Source organism: Callorhinus ursinus, unplaced genomic scaffold (genome assembly GCF_003265705.2).
Source record: "Callorhinus ursinus isolate GAN/ISIS: 27379988/994484 unplaced genomic scaffold, GSC_fseal_2.0 scaffold27, whole genome shotgun sequence".
NCBI classification, from domain to species: Eukaryota; Metazoa; Chordata; class Mammalia; order Carnivora; family Otariidae; genus Callorhinus; species Callorhinus ursinus.
In genome coordinates, this window is record NW_027397089.1 from 224842 (window position 1) to 243868 (window position 19027).

General features: G+C 37.6%; 1 protein-coding gene and 1 long non-coding RNA gene across 7 annotated transcripts in view; one reads left to right on the forward strand and one right to left on the reverse strand.

Annotated features, from left to right (window-relative positions):
* Nucleotides 1-7915, reverse strand: part of LRRK2 (leucine rich repeat kinase 2) — a 141248-nt gene extending 133333 nt beyond the window's left edge. For 5 of the 6 annotated variants that reach the window (XM_025879596.2, XM_073877694.1, XM_025879595.2 and 2 more), the window contains exons 1-4: nucleotides 7608-7915; nucleotides 7261-7346; nucleotides 2681-2790; nucleotides 67-155 (exon numbers count right to left, since the gene is read on the reverse strand). In XM_025879596.2, coding sequence (XP_025735381.2) covers nucleotides 67-155; nucleotides 2681-2790; nucleotides 7261-7346; nucleotides 7608-7761 — 439 coding nt within the window. In that variant the 5' untranslated portion in view covers nucleotides 7762-7915. Of the gene's footprint in view, nucleotides 1-66; nucleotides 156-2680; nucleotides 2791-5444; nucleotides 5588-7260; nucleotides 7347-7607 lie in introns of those variants that run through there. The other variant, XM_073877696.1, reaches the window with a different exon arrangement.
* Nucleotides 7916-7962: 47 nt separating this feature from the next.
* LOC112829873 (uncharacterized) overlaps nucleotides 7963-19027 on the forward strand; it is a 95902-nt gene continuing 84837 nt past the window's right edge. The window contains exons 1-3 of the long non-coding RNA XR_012373911.1: nucleotides 7963-8041; nucleotides 11879-12141; nucleotides 13082-13263. This is a non-coding gene — a long non-coding RNA (uncharacterized lncRNA). The remainder of the gene's footprint in view (nucleotides 8042-11878; nucleotides 12142-13081; nucleotides 13264-19027) is intronic.

Here is a 19027-nt window from a genome sequence, read left to right on the forward strand (position 1 = left end):
AAATAAAATAAATAAAATATTTTTTAATCTGAGTCAACATTAAAGATATACATGTGTATATACTACCTGAAGTTAGAAGGAGATCTAAGGTCTTCAGTCCAACTGTTAACAGGTTTACACTGGCATTATGAACTGTTAGCATTTTAAGAATCAGTCTGTAATTAAAAACAGAAATCAAGGTAAGAGTGAATTATCATACCTAGATGTTTGCTTTTTTAGATGTTGTGCTTCACTCACCTATATTTTTATTCATCTCATTGTATTTCATTCCCTAAGAAGCTCTTGTGCATTTTTCTTCCATTAAAACTGAGCCAAACTTGTAACAATTAAGAGGGAAGTATTATGTCTCAATTAAAAAGTTAAAACTTTTTTCTCTGGATGTTCAAATTCAATTACTAACTACTTTCACCCAACTCCATATCTAAACTATCATGAGGAATTATATACATCAAGAGATCAAGCCCATTTTTATATTTGATAAACTTGTGAATTATACTTTATATATGTTGATATATTAAAATACAGAGATGTAATAAAAATGTTAGTTTGTATATATAAAGAACCCATATGAATATTTAAATTATTGATTTTTACTATTTTTGAAAGAGAAATTGACAATATTTTATCAGTGAACCTAGTACCTCAACAATATTCAATTAGTTAAAATTCATTCAATTTAAGTCTCTAAGTTAATCAATTTTAAAATATACATGGTTAGCTTCACATCATTCGAAGAAGACAGAGCCTGGTGACATCCACAGATTCCCAAGAAACTTGCCACATGGTCTCCAGTCGGCAAGGTGAGGAATTGAGGGACCCTGTCCCTTTACTTCATCAAGTAATTCTCTTCCAACCCATGTTGCCCTACCTGTCCCTGCATCATACCCACTGTTCCTGACTTCATCTCCACATGAAATTTCTTCTTTAGTACTGTAAACCTTTGGTGGAAAGAAGCCCTTAAATATACGGAGATTATGTTTCACAATAAAGTTTGCTGGGAATGATCTAATATGCTCCACTATAGAAAGCAGTGTTTCTACCTTATTCACACTACTTCAGGCCTAAAGTAAGAATATAATAAATATCTGATGAACAGGGTGAATGAATGAATGACTAAATGAGTGCATGCATGGCCGAATGAATGAATGAGCAAATGACACTCCCCACAGAAATGTTTATGTAATTTAATTTGAACAGTGAGTTTGTACTAGAATTTGACTAGATGAGTTTTCTAAAACTCCCTAAGTTTATAGATTGCTAATCTTTGGGGATTTTGGAAATCTGCAACTAAACCAAGGGACACACAACATTTCAATTACTAATTACAGTTATATTTCGTATCATTCCTCATTAAATGCTGCATACTTTAGAAGTGACTCATAGAGTTTCAGAAATTGTTTGGAGAGGGCGCCAGGGTGGCTCAGTTGGTTAAGCAACTACCTTTGGCTCAGGTCATGATCCTGGAGTCCCGGGATCGAGTCCTGCATCGAGTCCCGCATCGGGCTCCCTGCTCGGCGGGGTGTCTGCTTCTCCCTCTGACCCTCCCCCCTCTCATGTGTTCTCTCTCTCACTCTCTCTCTCTCAAATAAATAAATAAAATCTTGGAAAAAAAAGAAAAAGAAATTGTTTGGAGATGAGAACATACATTAACTGTAAATATGCTCTTTTCAAAACACTCTTTAGATCATGGAAACTGAAGAACAGCAACACATAAAACATCAAAGATGGAAAAATGAGTAAGCATGGATATGCTCACCTATGAACAAACAGCTCTTATGTGTTTCAATTTGCAACTATGGCTGATAGTAATAAACAATACAAAGATGTAAAATTTAGTTTTGCACAAAATACATTTTCCACAAGCTATATGTCATTGGAAGCAATAAATATTCACTTCTCTGTGGTAAAGAAAAGTCACATTAGGTATAAAGAACACCTAAAGTTAATAAGAAAAGATAATTTTTAAAAGTCAAGGGAAAAAGTTATACAAAAAGGATTTTCCTGGAAACACATTTTTCTTCAGAAAATTTTTTCTTAACTAATTATGGCTAAAGAAGTGGTCTCATCTATGAAATCATTATGTTGCAAACTGCAGTAACATAGCTGGTAAAAACAACTATCAAGATTTGACTGCAGATGTGCTGAAAGGTAATTTCCTCTTTTTTCTTCATTTTGAAAGCTGTGGTTTAAGCTCGTAAGTATATATGTATGACTATATATATAAACGTACTTTTTAAAGACAGTAAAGCATAAACTTCTAAATTACTACTTACAGAACCAAATTTTAGTACCCATATTTTTTTTTAAGAACTAGTAGTTTGTATCAGTTCTACTATTAAAAAGTAAAAAACTTTTGTTGGTTTGAATTCAGAAGTAGTCATCAAAAATCTACAACCTAACCAATTGTATAACTGCATTATTATATTATTGAAACAATAATAATAGCACCTGACATTCTACCTCAAATGTCAATTTTCTACCTCAATTAGATAATATACTCCCGAGTTGAAAGAAATCTCTCTATAAATGTAAGTCACTGATTTGAGAAAAAAAATCTGTATTTTAGAGGATTTTACCAGATTTGCTTGGATTACAAATACATGATATATCAAGGGCAGGATTGTCATATGTATGGATAAACACTTAATGAAGTTTGTTTTTACGTATCTGTCATACTTACTGGTGAACCCCAAGTACTTCCCAATCATGTCCAATATCCTGAGGTCCCATTAAGCTTTGCATTGTATTTGGACAGATTTCTATCAATTTGCAAAGAAGGGACCAACCCACCTGAAAGCAAGAAAGGCAAATATTCACATTTTTTAAACATGCTAAAAGAACATATTCAGTCTCTTTCATTCTTACTGGAATACGTTACTACCTATTTTTAAATAATTATTTTAAAACAAAATGACATCCTAAAATGCTTACTGAGGAAAGCAAGCCATATATTTGAAATACATCTTTCTCCAAAAATCATACCAAAAGGGCATACAAAAAAATATTAGAGCATTCCTGAATGATGAATTTAACAGATATGCCTATTGTCTAAATAAAAAGAAATAAAATAAAATGAAACCAAAAAAAAAGTTTAGAGGACACACCAAGATTATGAAGTACAAGATTTTTAAGTCACATCTACCTGACAGAATTTCTTCTAAATACTTAAGATTTTAATTGTAAGGGGGAAAATTAAGTGATTAGGAATGGAGGCTAAAAACAAATTTTTTTTAATTAAAAAAAAGGAATGGAGGGTTAGGGGAAGTTGGAAATTTTGATAGCAAAGTAAAGACTGCTCCGCAGGTAGGGTAGTTAGAATGACTGGCAGAGAAAAGGAATGGTCTGACCAGTATAACGTCTGGTACAGGAAAAAGAGAAGGGCACTATAAGAAAGAGAGGGGGTAGAATTGCTCAATGGGTCCCTCCAGGTTTCTTTAGAATATCCAAATATGATTTGATGAGATGTGGACATCAAAAATATCCCTAGACTTTTTCCCATTTCCAAATGAAATGTGATCTTACTGATGCATTATATATACAACTTTTTTCAATCTGTTCATACATGATGCCAACTTGAATAAGCTGCTCTTCTGAAAAAACACGATTTTTAAAAATACAACTTTTTAAAAAATAGGGTATTTGAATTTCAAACTAGAGATTAAATTTAACTCACTCTTCCTGTTGTATATTCCTCTCTACACTTGATCTAAATTTAAGGAATCTTCCATTCTTTCTATTATATTACAGAACTAGATTTGATAGAGTCAGAAAACAAGAAAAACGAAAACGTATAAATATGTAGCATCTAGAGATTCATGCAAACGTGTCTAAGTAGGATGTGTGATAAATATCGATACATGAAGCCTGACAGCGAGAGTCACTGTCAGAATTACCCAGAGAAGGATACAATATAGAAAAGGTAGGACTTGAGCCAGATTTCAAAGGAAATAGAAACGTGGTCATGGTCATTCAAAATAGGGAAATAGAAGACTCTGAAACTGCTAAGCTGTAAGGAGAGTGAGGGGCCAGGTGGTAAGGACAGTGCTGCAGGGCAAGGCTCTTGCTAGACAAGACCAGACACAGAAGTGGAGCCCAGTGATGCAGAGCCGGATGACAAGGTGAGCATTTCTATGCATCCAATAAGGAATAATGGCACAAGTTAGTTGTTTACAAGAATAAACAAGGGCTCTTTCACAAGATAAAAATGATTACACAAGATCTCTTTACAATATGATTTCTGAATCTTTTCTGGATTAAGCATGAATTGCTTTACTCTGTCATTACATCCTTTTACATAATTGCAAACTACTTGAAAAGGCAGCAATTTCTGACAGCTATTTTTACCTATATTTAAGTAGGACATCCTCCTCCACGTAAGCCGAACAGACATTGACAATCCAGCTGTCATAGAAACCAGCTATTTTCGTGCTTTCATAAAATACATGGAGACTTTTTCCCCAAGTATTTAAGAAAATGACATTTGGAACAGCTTCCGGTGGGGAATAAATCGTAAGTCACTAGGATGCTCTACTCATTTCTGTACCTGCATGACTGACTCAAGGAGAAAACCTGTTTTGTTTCGGTTGGTGAATAAGCAGCATCAGTAATTGCTTTGCAAAAGGATTGAGGCAACTGAGCCTCTATGATTAAACAGAAATCACTGGTAGCAGAGCAGAGGTAACAACTGATCCATTAATCTACTCAATTAAAAGCTTATCTTTCAAAGAGAAGGTTCCTATCCTGCCCAGTTATAATACAATTAAATTGGTAGTTTCACTAAAAAAAAAAAAAAAAAAAAAAAAAAAAAATTGGTAGTTTCACATTATTATAACTATTCTGGAAACTCAAGCATCTAATTAATGCACAATGGGAAAGAGTCTAGGGGTTAAAGAAAAATTCAGTCACTTTCATTTATTTCGTTCTCTTACTTCAAAGGCTGAAACTTGTGGATAAAGACAAGTAATGTAAAATTGAGGAGCACAGAGAAATGATGAGATGACTGGCAGAAAAAGGAAGACAATAAGACAGCTAGCCTAACTACCAATTCTCTAAAGACTGTCATTTATTACAGAGCATTAATAAGATATAAAAAGACCTTGAAAATACAAATTTGGAGTCTGTAGTATCACGTGAAATGAACTCTAGAAAAAAACTTAATATTTACTTTTGAATTTACCTTACCTTCTTAATTCATCATTCGGAAGTTTTAAGTCAGCACTTCCAACTAACTCAAAATATAAAGCATTAAAGCATATGTATATTAATTACACCACAAATGTGAAGAAAATTGGAGGAAAAAACCTTTCTTTTAAGTGTAGTATTAAAATATCAGTAAAGAGACCCCTTTCTACATCCCTTTGATAAGACCAATGATAATTAAAATTGATAACATAGCTGTGCCTAGCATGGCCACAGTATTTGTAACAAACCATTGTGCTTCTTACTTGCACGAACAGCTTGTGAATTCAGGATGTATGCTGGAAAGAGATTTTGAAGTATGTGAAGACTTGAGTCCTGGCTCTGTCATGAGCTCCATGGTCCTAAATGAGCTACTTAACTCTGAGGTTAAAAATGTCCAGTGAGATTTCTGAGAGAGCAGTGAGATTCCAGTGAGAATCCAATGATGTAAGACACACAACAGCTTTTGCAGACGAATACATGTACAGTGCTGAAACGAATAATTCTATTCCATTAAAGAATTGTCAATTATTTTCTTGCATACTTTGTCTCTGGTACCTGCCAGACAAAATATTAAGTGACATTCCTAGCTACTCCAGACAAACACGTCCAGGCTTGGACAGCTTCTAAAACAAAGAATGAAGCGGTGGGTCTTTTCCAGCTTCCCCTGGGTTCTCAAGTTCAGCACAGCCTCCTCTGGACCCTGCACACCAAGCCCTCCAAGGGTCCTGTGGGTTCTGAGTGGCACCCAACAGGGGAGCTCTCTATACCAAGCATGGAATCCAAGGGATAGAGGCTGCCAGGCAAGGCCCTTCTGAACACCAAAGCAGAGGCAAAGAAGAAGGGATGATGTAGGAGAGCAGCAAACACAATGGGCCAGCTTTAAAAATGTGACTCATATTTCATCGGCAAAATTCAGACTCTGGATGCTAAAAGGAACAGTGTCTTTATCATGCCTCCCATCTTTTCATGATTTTGTTCGCTAACTCCCTGAAAATCAATAGTCCGATGGGAAATATTTCGTGGAAGCAAAATTAATATAAGCATTTATCCCACATTTAAATGTTCTCATATAAAAGAAGTTAGGTACATGGTTCACCCAGACGACACAGAGATGAACATAAAGACGAAGGCAGCTAGATATAGATTTGGAGATCCAGATAATTCTTACGTCTGTCTAGCCTCTCCAGCAAGTAATAAGAAACACTGGCTTTCTGACTACACCTTGAGAGAATTCAAAGTTCAATTCTCTTTCCCATCAGAACCCAGCGACACGCAAATGACTGGTTTCAGTTCTCTAAATCTCAGAATCTACAAAGAAAGTTAATATGTTAGGCAATAATTTGTTTTAACTGTAAATCATCCTTAACTATCACCTTAGGACTCTTTTTTTTTAAGTATATTTAAGCTATTTGACAAATTTCTGTGTTTCCTATGGTATAGGTTCTAAGTTTCACTTTTATATTCAGTTTATATGAAAAGAGTTGAAAAATACAAATATAAACTTATAGGAGAACGGTAAAACATCATTTTCTTTAGATAATACAAGGTACACTACAACTGAAGTCCAGAAATCTGTTTTCCAATTAAAAAAAAGAAACCTTAAACCTATGAGAATTTGCCAGTTACTTCATTTCATTAATTTAATTATTATTAATTTTTATTACTGTTAATTATTCTCCTTTCCCAAACTATTCACAATGGTGTCATCTCTAGGACATGCTGTACATTGGTAAGATTCTTAGAATAATTTGATTAAATGCTGATGCCGATGAACTCATCTAGCCAATCACAGAACTAAATCTCAACCCATGATTATTCCCGCCCACCACCAACCATATTTTGTAGGTCTGTTGTACAAATTTACTTCTACAAAACAATCAGGGAGCACTTAGTGGGCCCTTTTACATCATTAACATTTGATAATGATTTGACAACGCTTCCTTCTTAAAATCACAGTCTGTGGTTTGTGAAGCCGAAAGTCAGAAATAACCCAGAACCTCTGGGTATATAATACTGACAGAAAAACATCTATTTCCGAAGAGGAAAAGGGAAGGGGCGACATGAGAACAACTCCTTTACCTGCTGCACACTAGCGACTCTCATATACAAGTCCAAGACGATCAACACAGGCACGTGGACTTTTTTGCCTTGAAATAACTTGGAGGCTGGAAAAGAAGGGGGTGAGGGAAAAGAAGCAAAGTCACGATTCACTCACCCCTTTTGGGTCTGAAACGGGGGGTGGGGGGAAGCAAAAGAAGTGAGCGCAAGACCTTCCTAAAATCCTCAGCTCCTCTCTTCCCTAAGGAGAAGAGAGTCTGTGGCTTCTCAAAAGTCCAGGTTTGTGCAACTCCGAAGTGCGAGGGAGAAAGTTTGCAAAAGAGGCGGGGGGGGGGGGGGGGGGGGAAAGTTTCCTTGCGAATGATTACCGTGGTCGGCGTACGTGAACACCAGCATATCCTCCAGAATTTGGACCAGGGTCTCTATCTGTTTTCCTTCCTGGACATTGTTCAGTCTGACTATCAACTTCTTCAGAGTTTCCTCGTCCTCCTCCTCGCACCCCTGACAGTTGCCACTGGCCATGATGGACTCTGCTCCAAAGCGACCGTCCCTCCCTCACGAAGGCCGGCTGCGCCGGGAAGGGGCAGGGGCGCCGCCGGGGCTCGCGGGGACGAGCACAGCTCACTGCCCGCAGCCAGCGCTCCCCGCCGGCCCCATCCGCACCCACGCCCGCCTGTTTATGAGCAAGGCGGCGGCTCCCCGCCCTGCCCTCCCTCTCCGCAGCCCTCCTCCTCCTCGGCTTCCTCCTCCCCCACCCAGGCCCCAAAAATGAGCTCAGTGGCCTGCGCGAGGCTCTGCCGAGGTAGGGATACGCCGGGCAGAACCGGGGCGGGCCGGCGGGTCGCGGCTTGAGTTGGGCCCGTCCGGGGTGACCGTGACCGTGGCCCCCGCGCGGGCGCAAGCCCGGTCCCCGACCCCCGGAGAGCGCCGCCTCCCGGGACCGGATCCCGTTCGCCGCGGCGGTGCGGCCGGGAGTCCTGCTGGAAGAAACTGACTCAGCGCACTCCCGCGGAGTCCCCAGGCCTGGAGCCCCGCAGCCGTGGCGGGAGGGGGCGCGCGGTCAGCAGCCTGGCGGGCTACCAGCCCCGACCCTCCAGCCTGGGCTCCTGCAGCCCCGCGGAGGGTCTGCAAACTAGGCAAAATAAAAAATGAAAGCCTCCGCCTATCTCCAGATCTAAGAATAGAAACCTGGGCGTTGGGAAAGGAGGACACCGCCCAGTTGGCCCCTTTTAGGAAAACATGTTCTTTAGAGTTCCCCCTATAGGGAAATGAATAATTTCCCCCCAAGGATGGAAAGAGATTTTTGCAATCAAAATATGCCCAGCTAAAGGCTTTTTTCTATGGTCGTTGTGGCATTTGGTAGGAGAACAAATAATCCCCCCCCCTTGGTTATCTAGAGCTCTGATGGCCAAAAGTCCACTAAAATTAACTTTTGAAAATTTGAGTTTGCACTCCGTAGGGTCTTGATAATTGGGGCACACCGAAGAATAATCAGTTCTCAGCGCCGTTTAAAGAAAAACACGGGGTAAAGGAAAAGATGAAAGCAGAAAACCAGAAAAGGTGAAAGATACAAACTTCAACATTGATCCCTTGAAATTTAAAATTACTTATAAGTGTCTATAACCCTAAAGTTAAAAAAATAAAAAGAACCAAAGTAATGTGTTTTTCAGGAAGAGAAACCTAAGCAAGAGACACTGTAGACAAGGCTGAACAAAGATTATCTGTGGCCTTCAGATTATTTGTCCTGGGAGTCATTTACAAAGGAGAAAATTGGACTGAAACTTAGTACTTCACAATTTTAGATGGTTTGTTTTCACTCTCTTGCCTCATCTGATGATAATTCTGAAATGTGTGAGACAACTACTTACCCTTCTTTTGCTAATGAGGACATTGAGATACAGTGTTGATAAGAGAAAATTATTGTTTGAGTTCACAGATAGAAAGTTGAGAGCCATGACTTAAACCCAGGTAGATCTCCCAATGCCAAGCTGAAGGTTCTTCACACTCTACCACTGTAATCGAAATGAACGAGCCTACCCTAATATATGTTAGTAAAATTGCACATTCTAATTCAACCTCGATATTATGAATATGTTTTATTGTCATAAACACTTTTTATCTTTTATAGGCACATGCTAAAATTTACAGTCGAAATGATAGAATGGCTAGGATTTAATTCAGAGTAATCCAGTGGTGGAGAAAGGGGTGAAATGGGTGGAGGTAGAGATGAAATGATACCACTTTTGAAAGGACAAAGTGGGAGAATTGCCCAATTAGACATTGAGTCAGGACCTCTATTACCTTTGGTCAATTTCCCAGAGGAGGAGAAAGTGTATGACAACATCTTCCTATGAATTAGAAAAATGCATCTCTCATTCCAGACAGACACAGCCCTATGCCAGGGTGTACAAAGCAGGATTTGGGGTTCAGACTGAACCCATCCCTTCAGCCTGGTATCAGATACTAGGCATAGTTTGTACAATATATGAAGCAGTGTGTTGAGTCTTATTATGGTGCTATAGGAATTAATTGGCATATTAATGGCACAGCTATACAAAATGACCAATGAAAGAGCATAGAGAACCCAGAACCCAGAAACATACCCTTACATATATGGAAATTATATATGAGCAAAGTTGCATTGTATATTGGTGGGAAGAGAATGGACTATCTGATAAATGAAACTGAGGTCATTAGTTGTAGAAAAATATCAAATCATACCTCTTCCTCACACCATATTAAAAAATACATTTCATGTGGATAGAACATTTTTATATGAAAAATGAAACTAAATGCTTATGACTATTTTATGACCTTAAGGTAGGAAAAGATAAGACATAATCATCACCATCCATAAAGGAAAAGGTGGTTACATTCAAATACATTAAAATTTAAAATTCTGCCTATAAAAGGCTCCATCAACAAACTCAGAAGATGGACTGAGAGTGGAAGATTTTTGCAAAGCATACAACCAAAAAAAAGACTAATATGAATATGTAAAAACAACCTGGGCGGCTCAGTCAGTTGAGCATCTGACTCTTGATTTCAGATTGGGTCATGATCTCGGGGTCGTGAGATGGAGCCCCGCATCAGGCTCCACACTCAGCTTAAGATTCTCTCCTTCTCCCTCTGTCCCTCCCCACTCATGCTTTCTCTATCTTAAAAAGAAAAAAAAAATCACGAATAATAAAGGAAAAGATAGTCTAGTTTTTATATGAACAAAAGATATAAAAGGCAATTTACAGAAGAGAAAATATCATTAAACTTGTCAAAAAATGCCCAACCCAGTAATCAGTAAAGTGCAAATTAAAGCCATAACTGACATACTATTTCACACCCCTCAGATTAGCTAAAAATTTAAAGTTTGATGATACCAATGATTGGGTGGAATGTGGAGCAACCAGAATACGTATACATAACTGTAGAAGGGTAAATCAGGAAAATCACTTTGGAAACCAATATGGTAATATCTAGTAAAGCTGAAGATGTATGTATCTTAGGACCCAGCACTTTCTTTCCAAATTTAGGCCATGGAGACATTCTCACATATGCACAAGGAGAACTGTATTAAAATGTTCAGTGTGACATTTTTTGCTTATAATGAAAATGAAAACCACTTGAATATCCATCAACACTTACGTTACATATATTCATATAGTGGATTTTTATAAAGCTGTGAAAATTATTGAACTAGAGCTCCATGTATCAACATGACTAAAGAGCAAAAAATATAATACTAGGCTTTTAAAAAGTTACCATAGGATACATATTCTACTGCGATATATCAACACTCTAATGTTATAAAACATTCAACGTTGCATATACTTTAGGGATATATACATTTGTAGTAACAGTACAAAAATTATCCATGGTAATAATAAGTTGTAGCTAGTGGTTATGTCTGGGGAGAGGAAAATAGAAACATATCCAGGAAGAATTGGAGGCTACAATTATATCTGTAACTTTTTTTTTCTTAAGATTATTACTGGGTACATGGATACTCATTATATTATTACCTATATTCTATATTTCTAACTTATTTCATAATAAAAACAATCAGGTGTATGTTCAACTTCATTGGTGCTCAAAGTAATAAATAAAACAACAGATTAATTCATTTTACTCACCAAATTAACTAAGAAGTCTGAAATTTGGGTAGAAGTTTATATATTAGGAAATAAATTGTTCATAACATAGAAAGGTATAACATAAAATTATAGAATTTTGATCCAAATTTTGCAAAAATAATCAAAAAAGTACATGCCTAATGAAACTGCTGAAAGTAGATAAGATAAACACATGTGTAACAGGGGTTCTTGTTAGGTGATAGAATTCTAAGTGATTCTTAAAGTCTTTATATTTGTCTGTGTTTTTCAAATTCTCCACAGCAAATATGTATTATAACAAGAAATAAGGCAAAGTAATTTACAAAATATAATTTTTTAACCTTAAAAGTAGAAAACTTACTTGTAGAATATGACTCACCGCACTAATAAGTATAGGGCAAAGTATTTTATATGGCACAAGCAAAAGAGGAAAATTCAAACTGAAGTCCAGTGGACTTATTGGATATATGCTGTAATTCAAAAGTCTACTTAGCCCACAAATCATAACCCAAGTAATGTATCCTGGTTCTCAGAAATATTTCATTGATACTGTAAATTCCATGAGGGCATCTTGGATTTTGTTCTATGCCCACACTCCAGCAAAACAATCCCTGGCACAGAACAACCATTCCATGAATTTCTGGTACTTCGATGAATAACTGAATCAATGGAAATGGCAGACCAGAGGAGTAAAATCATCTTTCCAAAGTCATCACCAAAAGGCAGAACTGAACCGTGTGACATTGAGTTCTCAGACTCTCAGACCAGACTTTTTCCATCACTTTGTTTTTCTTAGGTGAGTTTCATTAAACCAGAGAGTGGATATCTAATCACTGAATTTACACTTACCCTTTATCATCTGTGCCTTATTTATACAGAAAGCAACTTTCTTTTCTGGCTTCTAAAGATAAAAATTACAGCTGTGCTCATGATGTGATATTCTCCTTCTATCAGTTGAAATAATCTCTCATTAAAGTAAAATCTGATTAACTGAGATTACAACAACAGAGTATTTGTAGTCTTCATGCTTGGTTTGCTCAGGAAAGCAGTTTCCCAAATTTATGTTATTATTATATCCTCATTTAAAATGATTAGAAGTGCATATGTATATTAAGAGAATCATAGAAAAACAGGAACAGTAGCATAGAAAACAAATCCAATATCTATTTCACCCAAAATAGATCATTGCCTAGATGATGCTGGGCATATCATAGTGATCAAAAATATTTCTTGGGTTAAATAAAATAAGTTATTGGTCATGGTACTTAATCTCTGCTGGTAAAATAACAAAAACAATGACATGATGAATCTTTATTATTACATTCTTTTATAGGAAAAAAGTGACTGGAAATTTCTTTTTAGGAGCAACATTGTTTTTACAACTCGATAACTAAATAGTATCTTTAAAATATAGTTTCATATCCCTTGCAAAGGTAGCTATAATATAAAGGCATATACATGCTTGAGTTCCAAATGAAGAGATATATATCAATCATATCTTTCACCACCAGTACTAGTTTCTGGAAAATTTAGATGACTATCCTAAGTGGATGCTTTTGTTTAAATCTGTTGTAAAAAGCACACATCTTCTTACATAATTAAAACTTTTATTGTTAAATTAGTTTACAGTAATTTTTTGAGATTAATAAGAAGGCAAATTTAGACTACAAAAATAAGACTATTTCAGGATATTCAGTCATTAATCAACAATTACAGTAGTCCCCCTCTATCTGCAGTTTTGCTTTCTACAGTTTCAGTTACCTGTGGTCAACTGCGGACGGGAAGCAGATGATCGTCCTTCTGACGAATCATGGGATGGTCAATAGCAGCCTAATGCTACGTCACATGCCTGCACCTTTCACCGCACTTCATCTAGTCCGTGGGCATCTTATCCTCTGACATAAGCACAAGAAGACAGGTGAGTACAGTACAATAAGATATTTTGAGAGAGACCACATTCACATGACTTTTATTACAGTATATTGTTATAACCGTTCTATTTTATTATAGTTATTATGCTAATCTCTTACTGCACCCAATTTATAAATTAAACTTTATCGTAGGTATGTATGTATAAAAAACACATTATACAGGCATACCTCAGAGATATTTCAGGTTCAGTCCAGACCACCACAATAAAGTGAATATTGCAATAAAGTGAGTCAAATTAAATTGTTTGTTTCCCAGTGCATATAAAACTTATGTTCATAATATACTGCCATCTAGTAAGTGCAATAGCATAATGTCTAAAAATACGTACATACCTTAATTAAAAAATACTTTATTGCTAAAATATATTTACCATCAGGGTGTCTGGGTGGCTCAGTTGGTTAAGCATCCAGCTCTTGATTTCAGCTCAGGTCATGATCTCAGGGTTATGAGAGTGAGTCCCATGTTGGGCTCCATGCTGGGTATAGAACCTACTTAAGATACTCTCTCTCTCTCTCTTTCTCTCTCTCAAAAATAAATAAATAAACAAACAAATAAAATGTGTTTACCATCATCTGAGCTTTCAGCAAGTCATAATCACAGATCACCATAACAAATGTAATAATAATGAAAAAGTTTGAAATGTTGGAGAATTATCAAAATATGACATGGAGACTGAAGTGAACAAATGTTGGAAAACTGATGCTGATAGACTTGCTCTTTGCAGGGTTGCCACAAACCTTCAATTAAAAAAAAGGTGCCTGCATGGCTCAGTCAGTTAAGCATCTACTTCGGCTCAGGTCATGATTTTGGGGTCCGGGATAGAGCCCCATGTCTGGCTCCCTGCTCAGCGGGGAGCCTGCTTTTCCCTCTCCCTGTGCAGCTCCCCCTCCTTGTGCTCCCTTGCTCTCTCTCATAACTAAATAAATAAAATCTTAAAAAAAGAAAAAGTATCTGAGAAGCACAGTAAGACAAGGTATGCCTGTATATAGTGTTCGGTATTATTGCAGTTTTAGCCATCCAGTGAGGGATAAGAGAGAGAAAGGAGGATTACTGTATTGTATGCCTACCGAGTTTGGGCTCTGCTTTGTGTATTAGGTACCGAAAAGACACACTCTCTGAAGTCACTCATAGTCTAGTGAAACCAATTTTCACACAATTGTGAAGCAATACAACACAGTAATTGTTCTAATGGGAGAAAGAGAAGGACTAAGACTGCATGGCAGAAGTTTGAGGATTGAAGAAATCATCGTGCATGCAAGGAGAAGAAGAGAGGGAACCCTGGAATGTGAGGAGTGAAAGGGGAGGAGTGTCCCAGGAGGTACAGTGATGGAGTGAGAGGGAAAGGGAGAGTGGAGGAAAGTATGTAAGAAGGGGAAGTGTTTACCAGTAGGTCAAGAGCAGGAAAGACTTAAAAGTACCCTTTGGATTGGGTAACACCGGAGAGGAAAGCAATTCTGCACACAGTGGTGAGCTCTAAAGCCCAGGGCAGTATGCACAGTGAGCTGGGAATGAGAATGCATTAAGTGTTTTACAAGTGGCATTAAACTTCAGTTATTGTTTCGGTATTAATGAGGTGTTAATTTTCATGTTGCAAGTCCGTAAGATGACTCAGAATCTAATTCTTGCCTCTGATTATCTCTGCATTCCAGTGTTACCTTTTCCCCTAAATTAGTGTTTCTTTGCATTTACAAGTAAAAATCCTGCTAAGAAAACATATTAAGTTGCTACCAACAGTTGGAAAATGTATTTGTTTTATTGCAAACCAGAAAAAGAACCAAGAGAGAAAAATATTGATACAGTTCCTTCCACCACAGAGGTATGTTGTTACTGGCAGCCAGAACATGGGATCTATAGAGGGGAGCTCCCAACTCCCACAAGAACTTGGGGAAAAAGTGAAGCATAAAATCAACAAAAGCAGATGAGACCAAACATAATACATTGAGATCATTTCAAAGAGACACCACTGCACTCAGATTAGCAATACTATTTACACGTAATTAAATATATTAACATATCTAAAAAACAAATGTATTTATCTGAAATGCATTTCCTGGTCAACCAGGAAAACACAGATAAAGAAAAAAACAGGCAAACTTCAGTGCTCATCCAGGAAAAGTCATTATTAAATAAATTTTGATAGAAAAGTGAAGCAAAGCACTGTTGGAGAGGATGTCTTGACCACTGGATTTTGGACCCTCTGATGAAGGTACCCTATTACCAAGATGAATGAATGAATGAATGAATGAATGAATGAATTCAACAGTTGTTTACTGAGTGTCTGTTATATAGGCACTAGGATATAAAAGTAAGTATAGAGTTTACAGTCTAGGGATGTCACAGCACTGGGTGGTAAGTATTGTAATGAGGGATGTATAGGTTACTATAAGAATACATTAAAAAGGGAAACTTTTTGGATAGAAAAGTAAGATGAGAGGGCGCCTGGGTGGCTCAGTTGGTTAAGCGACTGCCTTCGGCTCAGGTCATGATCCCGGAGTCCTGGGATCAAGTCCCACATCGGGCTCCCAGCTCAGTGGGGAGCCTGCTTCTCCCTCTGACTCTCTCCCCTCTCATGCTGTTTCTCTCTCACTCTATCTCTAATAAATAAATAAAATCTTAAAAAAAAAAAAAAAAGAATCACAACAGGTTTTAAAAAAAAAAAAAAGAAAAGTAAGATGAGAGAAGGCCAAACCCACTAAGAGCTCTGAAGCTGAGGTGGTCCTCAGGGTGTTTCTGAGTTGAGATAATGGCACTGGGTCTTTATTACTCCATGCAGACCAGTCATTGGATAGAAGCAATTTGGGAATGGAGAGTGCTAACCTTGTGTGAAAGAATTCTCTTCAGCTAAGATAATTCTGAGAAGGGAAAACAGCCGAGGGCCATCTGCTAACCATAGTCCCAGTAGCTGGCAGAATAAGCCTTCCAGTCCTCAAGGCAGATCTAATAGTTGAATTACAGCATAATTGCAAGAGAGGTAGAAGATAAAGCCGGGAAGGTGAGCCAAGGCCGCATCAGGAAGGGCCTTGTAAGTCAGGGACTTTGGATTTCACCCAAGAACAACAGAGTGGGTACTGCAGAGTTTTGCTTAAAATAGCAATGTACAAAGATTTGTGCTTTCAAGTGATCACTATGGCAGGGGTATTCTTTTAGGGTGGAAAAGAGATCTAAAGATCAAAACTGGAGGAAAAAAGATTGTCTGGAGAGTTGTGAAGGAATCAAGGAAAGAGATGATGGTAGCCTGAATGAGGCCATGGCAGTAAGGACGGATTTGATGGATAATGGATTTAATGGATTTGAAAGAAATTTTGGTCACAGAATAGATTGGATTTGGCTATTAATTTGATGTGAAGGTACAAAAGAGGAAATATGAAATTTACCAATTAAGCGAGGGCAGTGCCATTTATCAAGCCAACAACCACCAGAGATGGAGCAAGGCCCGGGGGGTGGGGGTAGGGGGGCAAGGAACAAGTTCAATTTTAGAATCATAGATGTTACATATCTGCAATAACATACAAGTAGTAAGCGGTTATACCTACAGGTCAAGAGCTAAGAGGAAAATGTGGGCTATAGATAGGTTTCCTTCCGACTTAAAAATAATAAATGACCCAGAGCAAAAAATGAAATCTTTCAGAGAAAAAAAAAATGCTATAGGGAAGCAAAAGAACACTTGGGACAAGAAAGGACGTGTCCAAAAAAGATGATAAAGAGTAGCCAAAGAGTTAGGAGGAACGCATATGGAGAACAATGAATGAGAGACCAGGGAGACAATGGACAAGTGTGCTGCCACGTGTTCACATTCGCAGCAGGGAGATTGGTGGTTCCCCTGCCAAGAGCTATTCCAGGAAAGTGGTGTGGGCTTAAGCCAGACCACAGGGGCCAAGAGTCAGTGAATTCAACTCAACATTCAACTCTGGCCAAGAGAGCATATATCCTGGAGATGGTATTGGGGTGGCATCAAAGAGTACTGTACTTTGTATTATCTTACGATACAGCAAGTTAGAGAAAAAGGCTGAGGAGATAATCTATTGAATGAACTCCAAGTGGAGGCCCCATGGGCATGTGACCTAGAATATAAATAACAGGGTTGGAATTAACCTTAGGAAGGTTTTGAAGTAACCTAAAGGAAGGAAGAAGGGGTACCGGTGGAAACAGGTTAAGTGTGTAGGTGGAGTAACAGGAAATCAGAGTTCTACTACAAAAGTAGGAGGTGAGTGAGATCATTTGTGAGCATGAAGGATCAGGGAGATAATGGAGCTGGAAATTGGAAGAAAGAAAGTTTTGAATTTGTGTTGAAGGGGAAAACACCTTAACTAGGTAGCCTATTGCTTCTAAACATTTAAATCACCTAGTCACTTTTCTGATTTCATGCTCATCGAGCAGTTAGTATTACGTTGACTTCCCTGTAGTTCTCTCAAAAAACCTGAGTTATTATTATGGTGGTTGTTATTATTACAGGAAAGAAATGCACTATGCAGGATGATATGCGTATTCTGGTCCATACACCAGTTATATTTATTACTCTAAATCAGTACATTAACATTTTTGTTTTAAACTACTTGGAAGGAATGGTGAGTTTGATTTACGTGAATGTCCTTGAACACGTTCAGTGAGAATGTGTTGACTATAGGGGGCAAGTATCTGGGCCCTCAAGTCCAGGGTCACATGGGACTGTGCCAGGTTTGCCATGCACTCTGGGAGAAGGCCTCTTGGAGGACAGCCAACTAGACTATCCCTGTCTTGACTGTTCCTCTGTCTTGAATTTCATGTATTGTATTAAGCTTTCCATTATCAATTATGGGACAACCCAAAACTAGAGCCAAACTAGGGTAAATAGACCTGAAAGTATCACAACAAGATATAGAAAACAGCTCAGGTCAATTCCAAAAGGAAAGAATCAGAAAGGGAAAATTTTGATAGAAAACAGAATAAAACTTCTGATGTAATCAGAGTCGAGGCAAACATCTTCTTTAAAAGGCACATCAGTTCATCCCTTTATTTTCTCATTCAGTAAATATTATTGATCACCCCCTACCCACTGGGAAGATGGTATGAGCAACTAAGATTAGCTCCATTCCTTGCAGTATTTGCTCCAAATTCTGTTCAGATGAAAGGTTTGCAGGGGGAATAAAAGACTAGAACAGCAAGCATATTAAACTGTGTCAGTCTCTTACTGACAAGTTTCTGTGACTCAATCCAACTGTTGAATAATTGACAGATTAACCAAAAAATCTTGTGCTATATTCACCATAGAAAACAATATTGAGGTACTAAAGAATCGTTTTGAAAGGAGATTGCATTGCTTAAAAGAAAGTTGGATAAGGCCTCAAGGAATTATGGCCTTTATTTTTCTTATGTGAAGAATAAACAGAAGAGAATGAGAGAGGACATTTATATACAGTGTTGCAACTGAAAGATAGATCTCACTAAAAATAAATACAATATAATAATAAATTAATATAAACATCAGGAGTGGGATTTTATCATCAAAATGTATTGCATCCTTTGGGGATATTACAACAAGGTCTCTAGACACAAGGTTAAAAAAAGGAATACTAAAAAAGTAAGTAACAAGGGATATAGGACAAAAACACACATTTCCCCATATTCCAAGTAGAAATCTCTGGCAAGAATAAGAAGTAGAGATGAAAGAGAAACAGAATTTCTGCTAGCTATAAAAGCTAAGTCAGGTTTTTTTATTGTTAGGCCTTACACACACACACACACACACACACACACACACACACACACACACA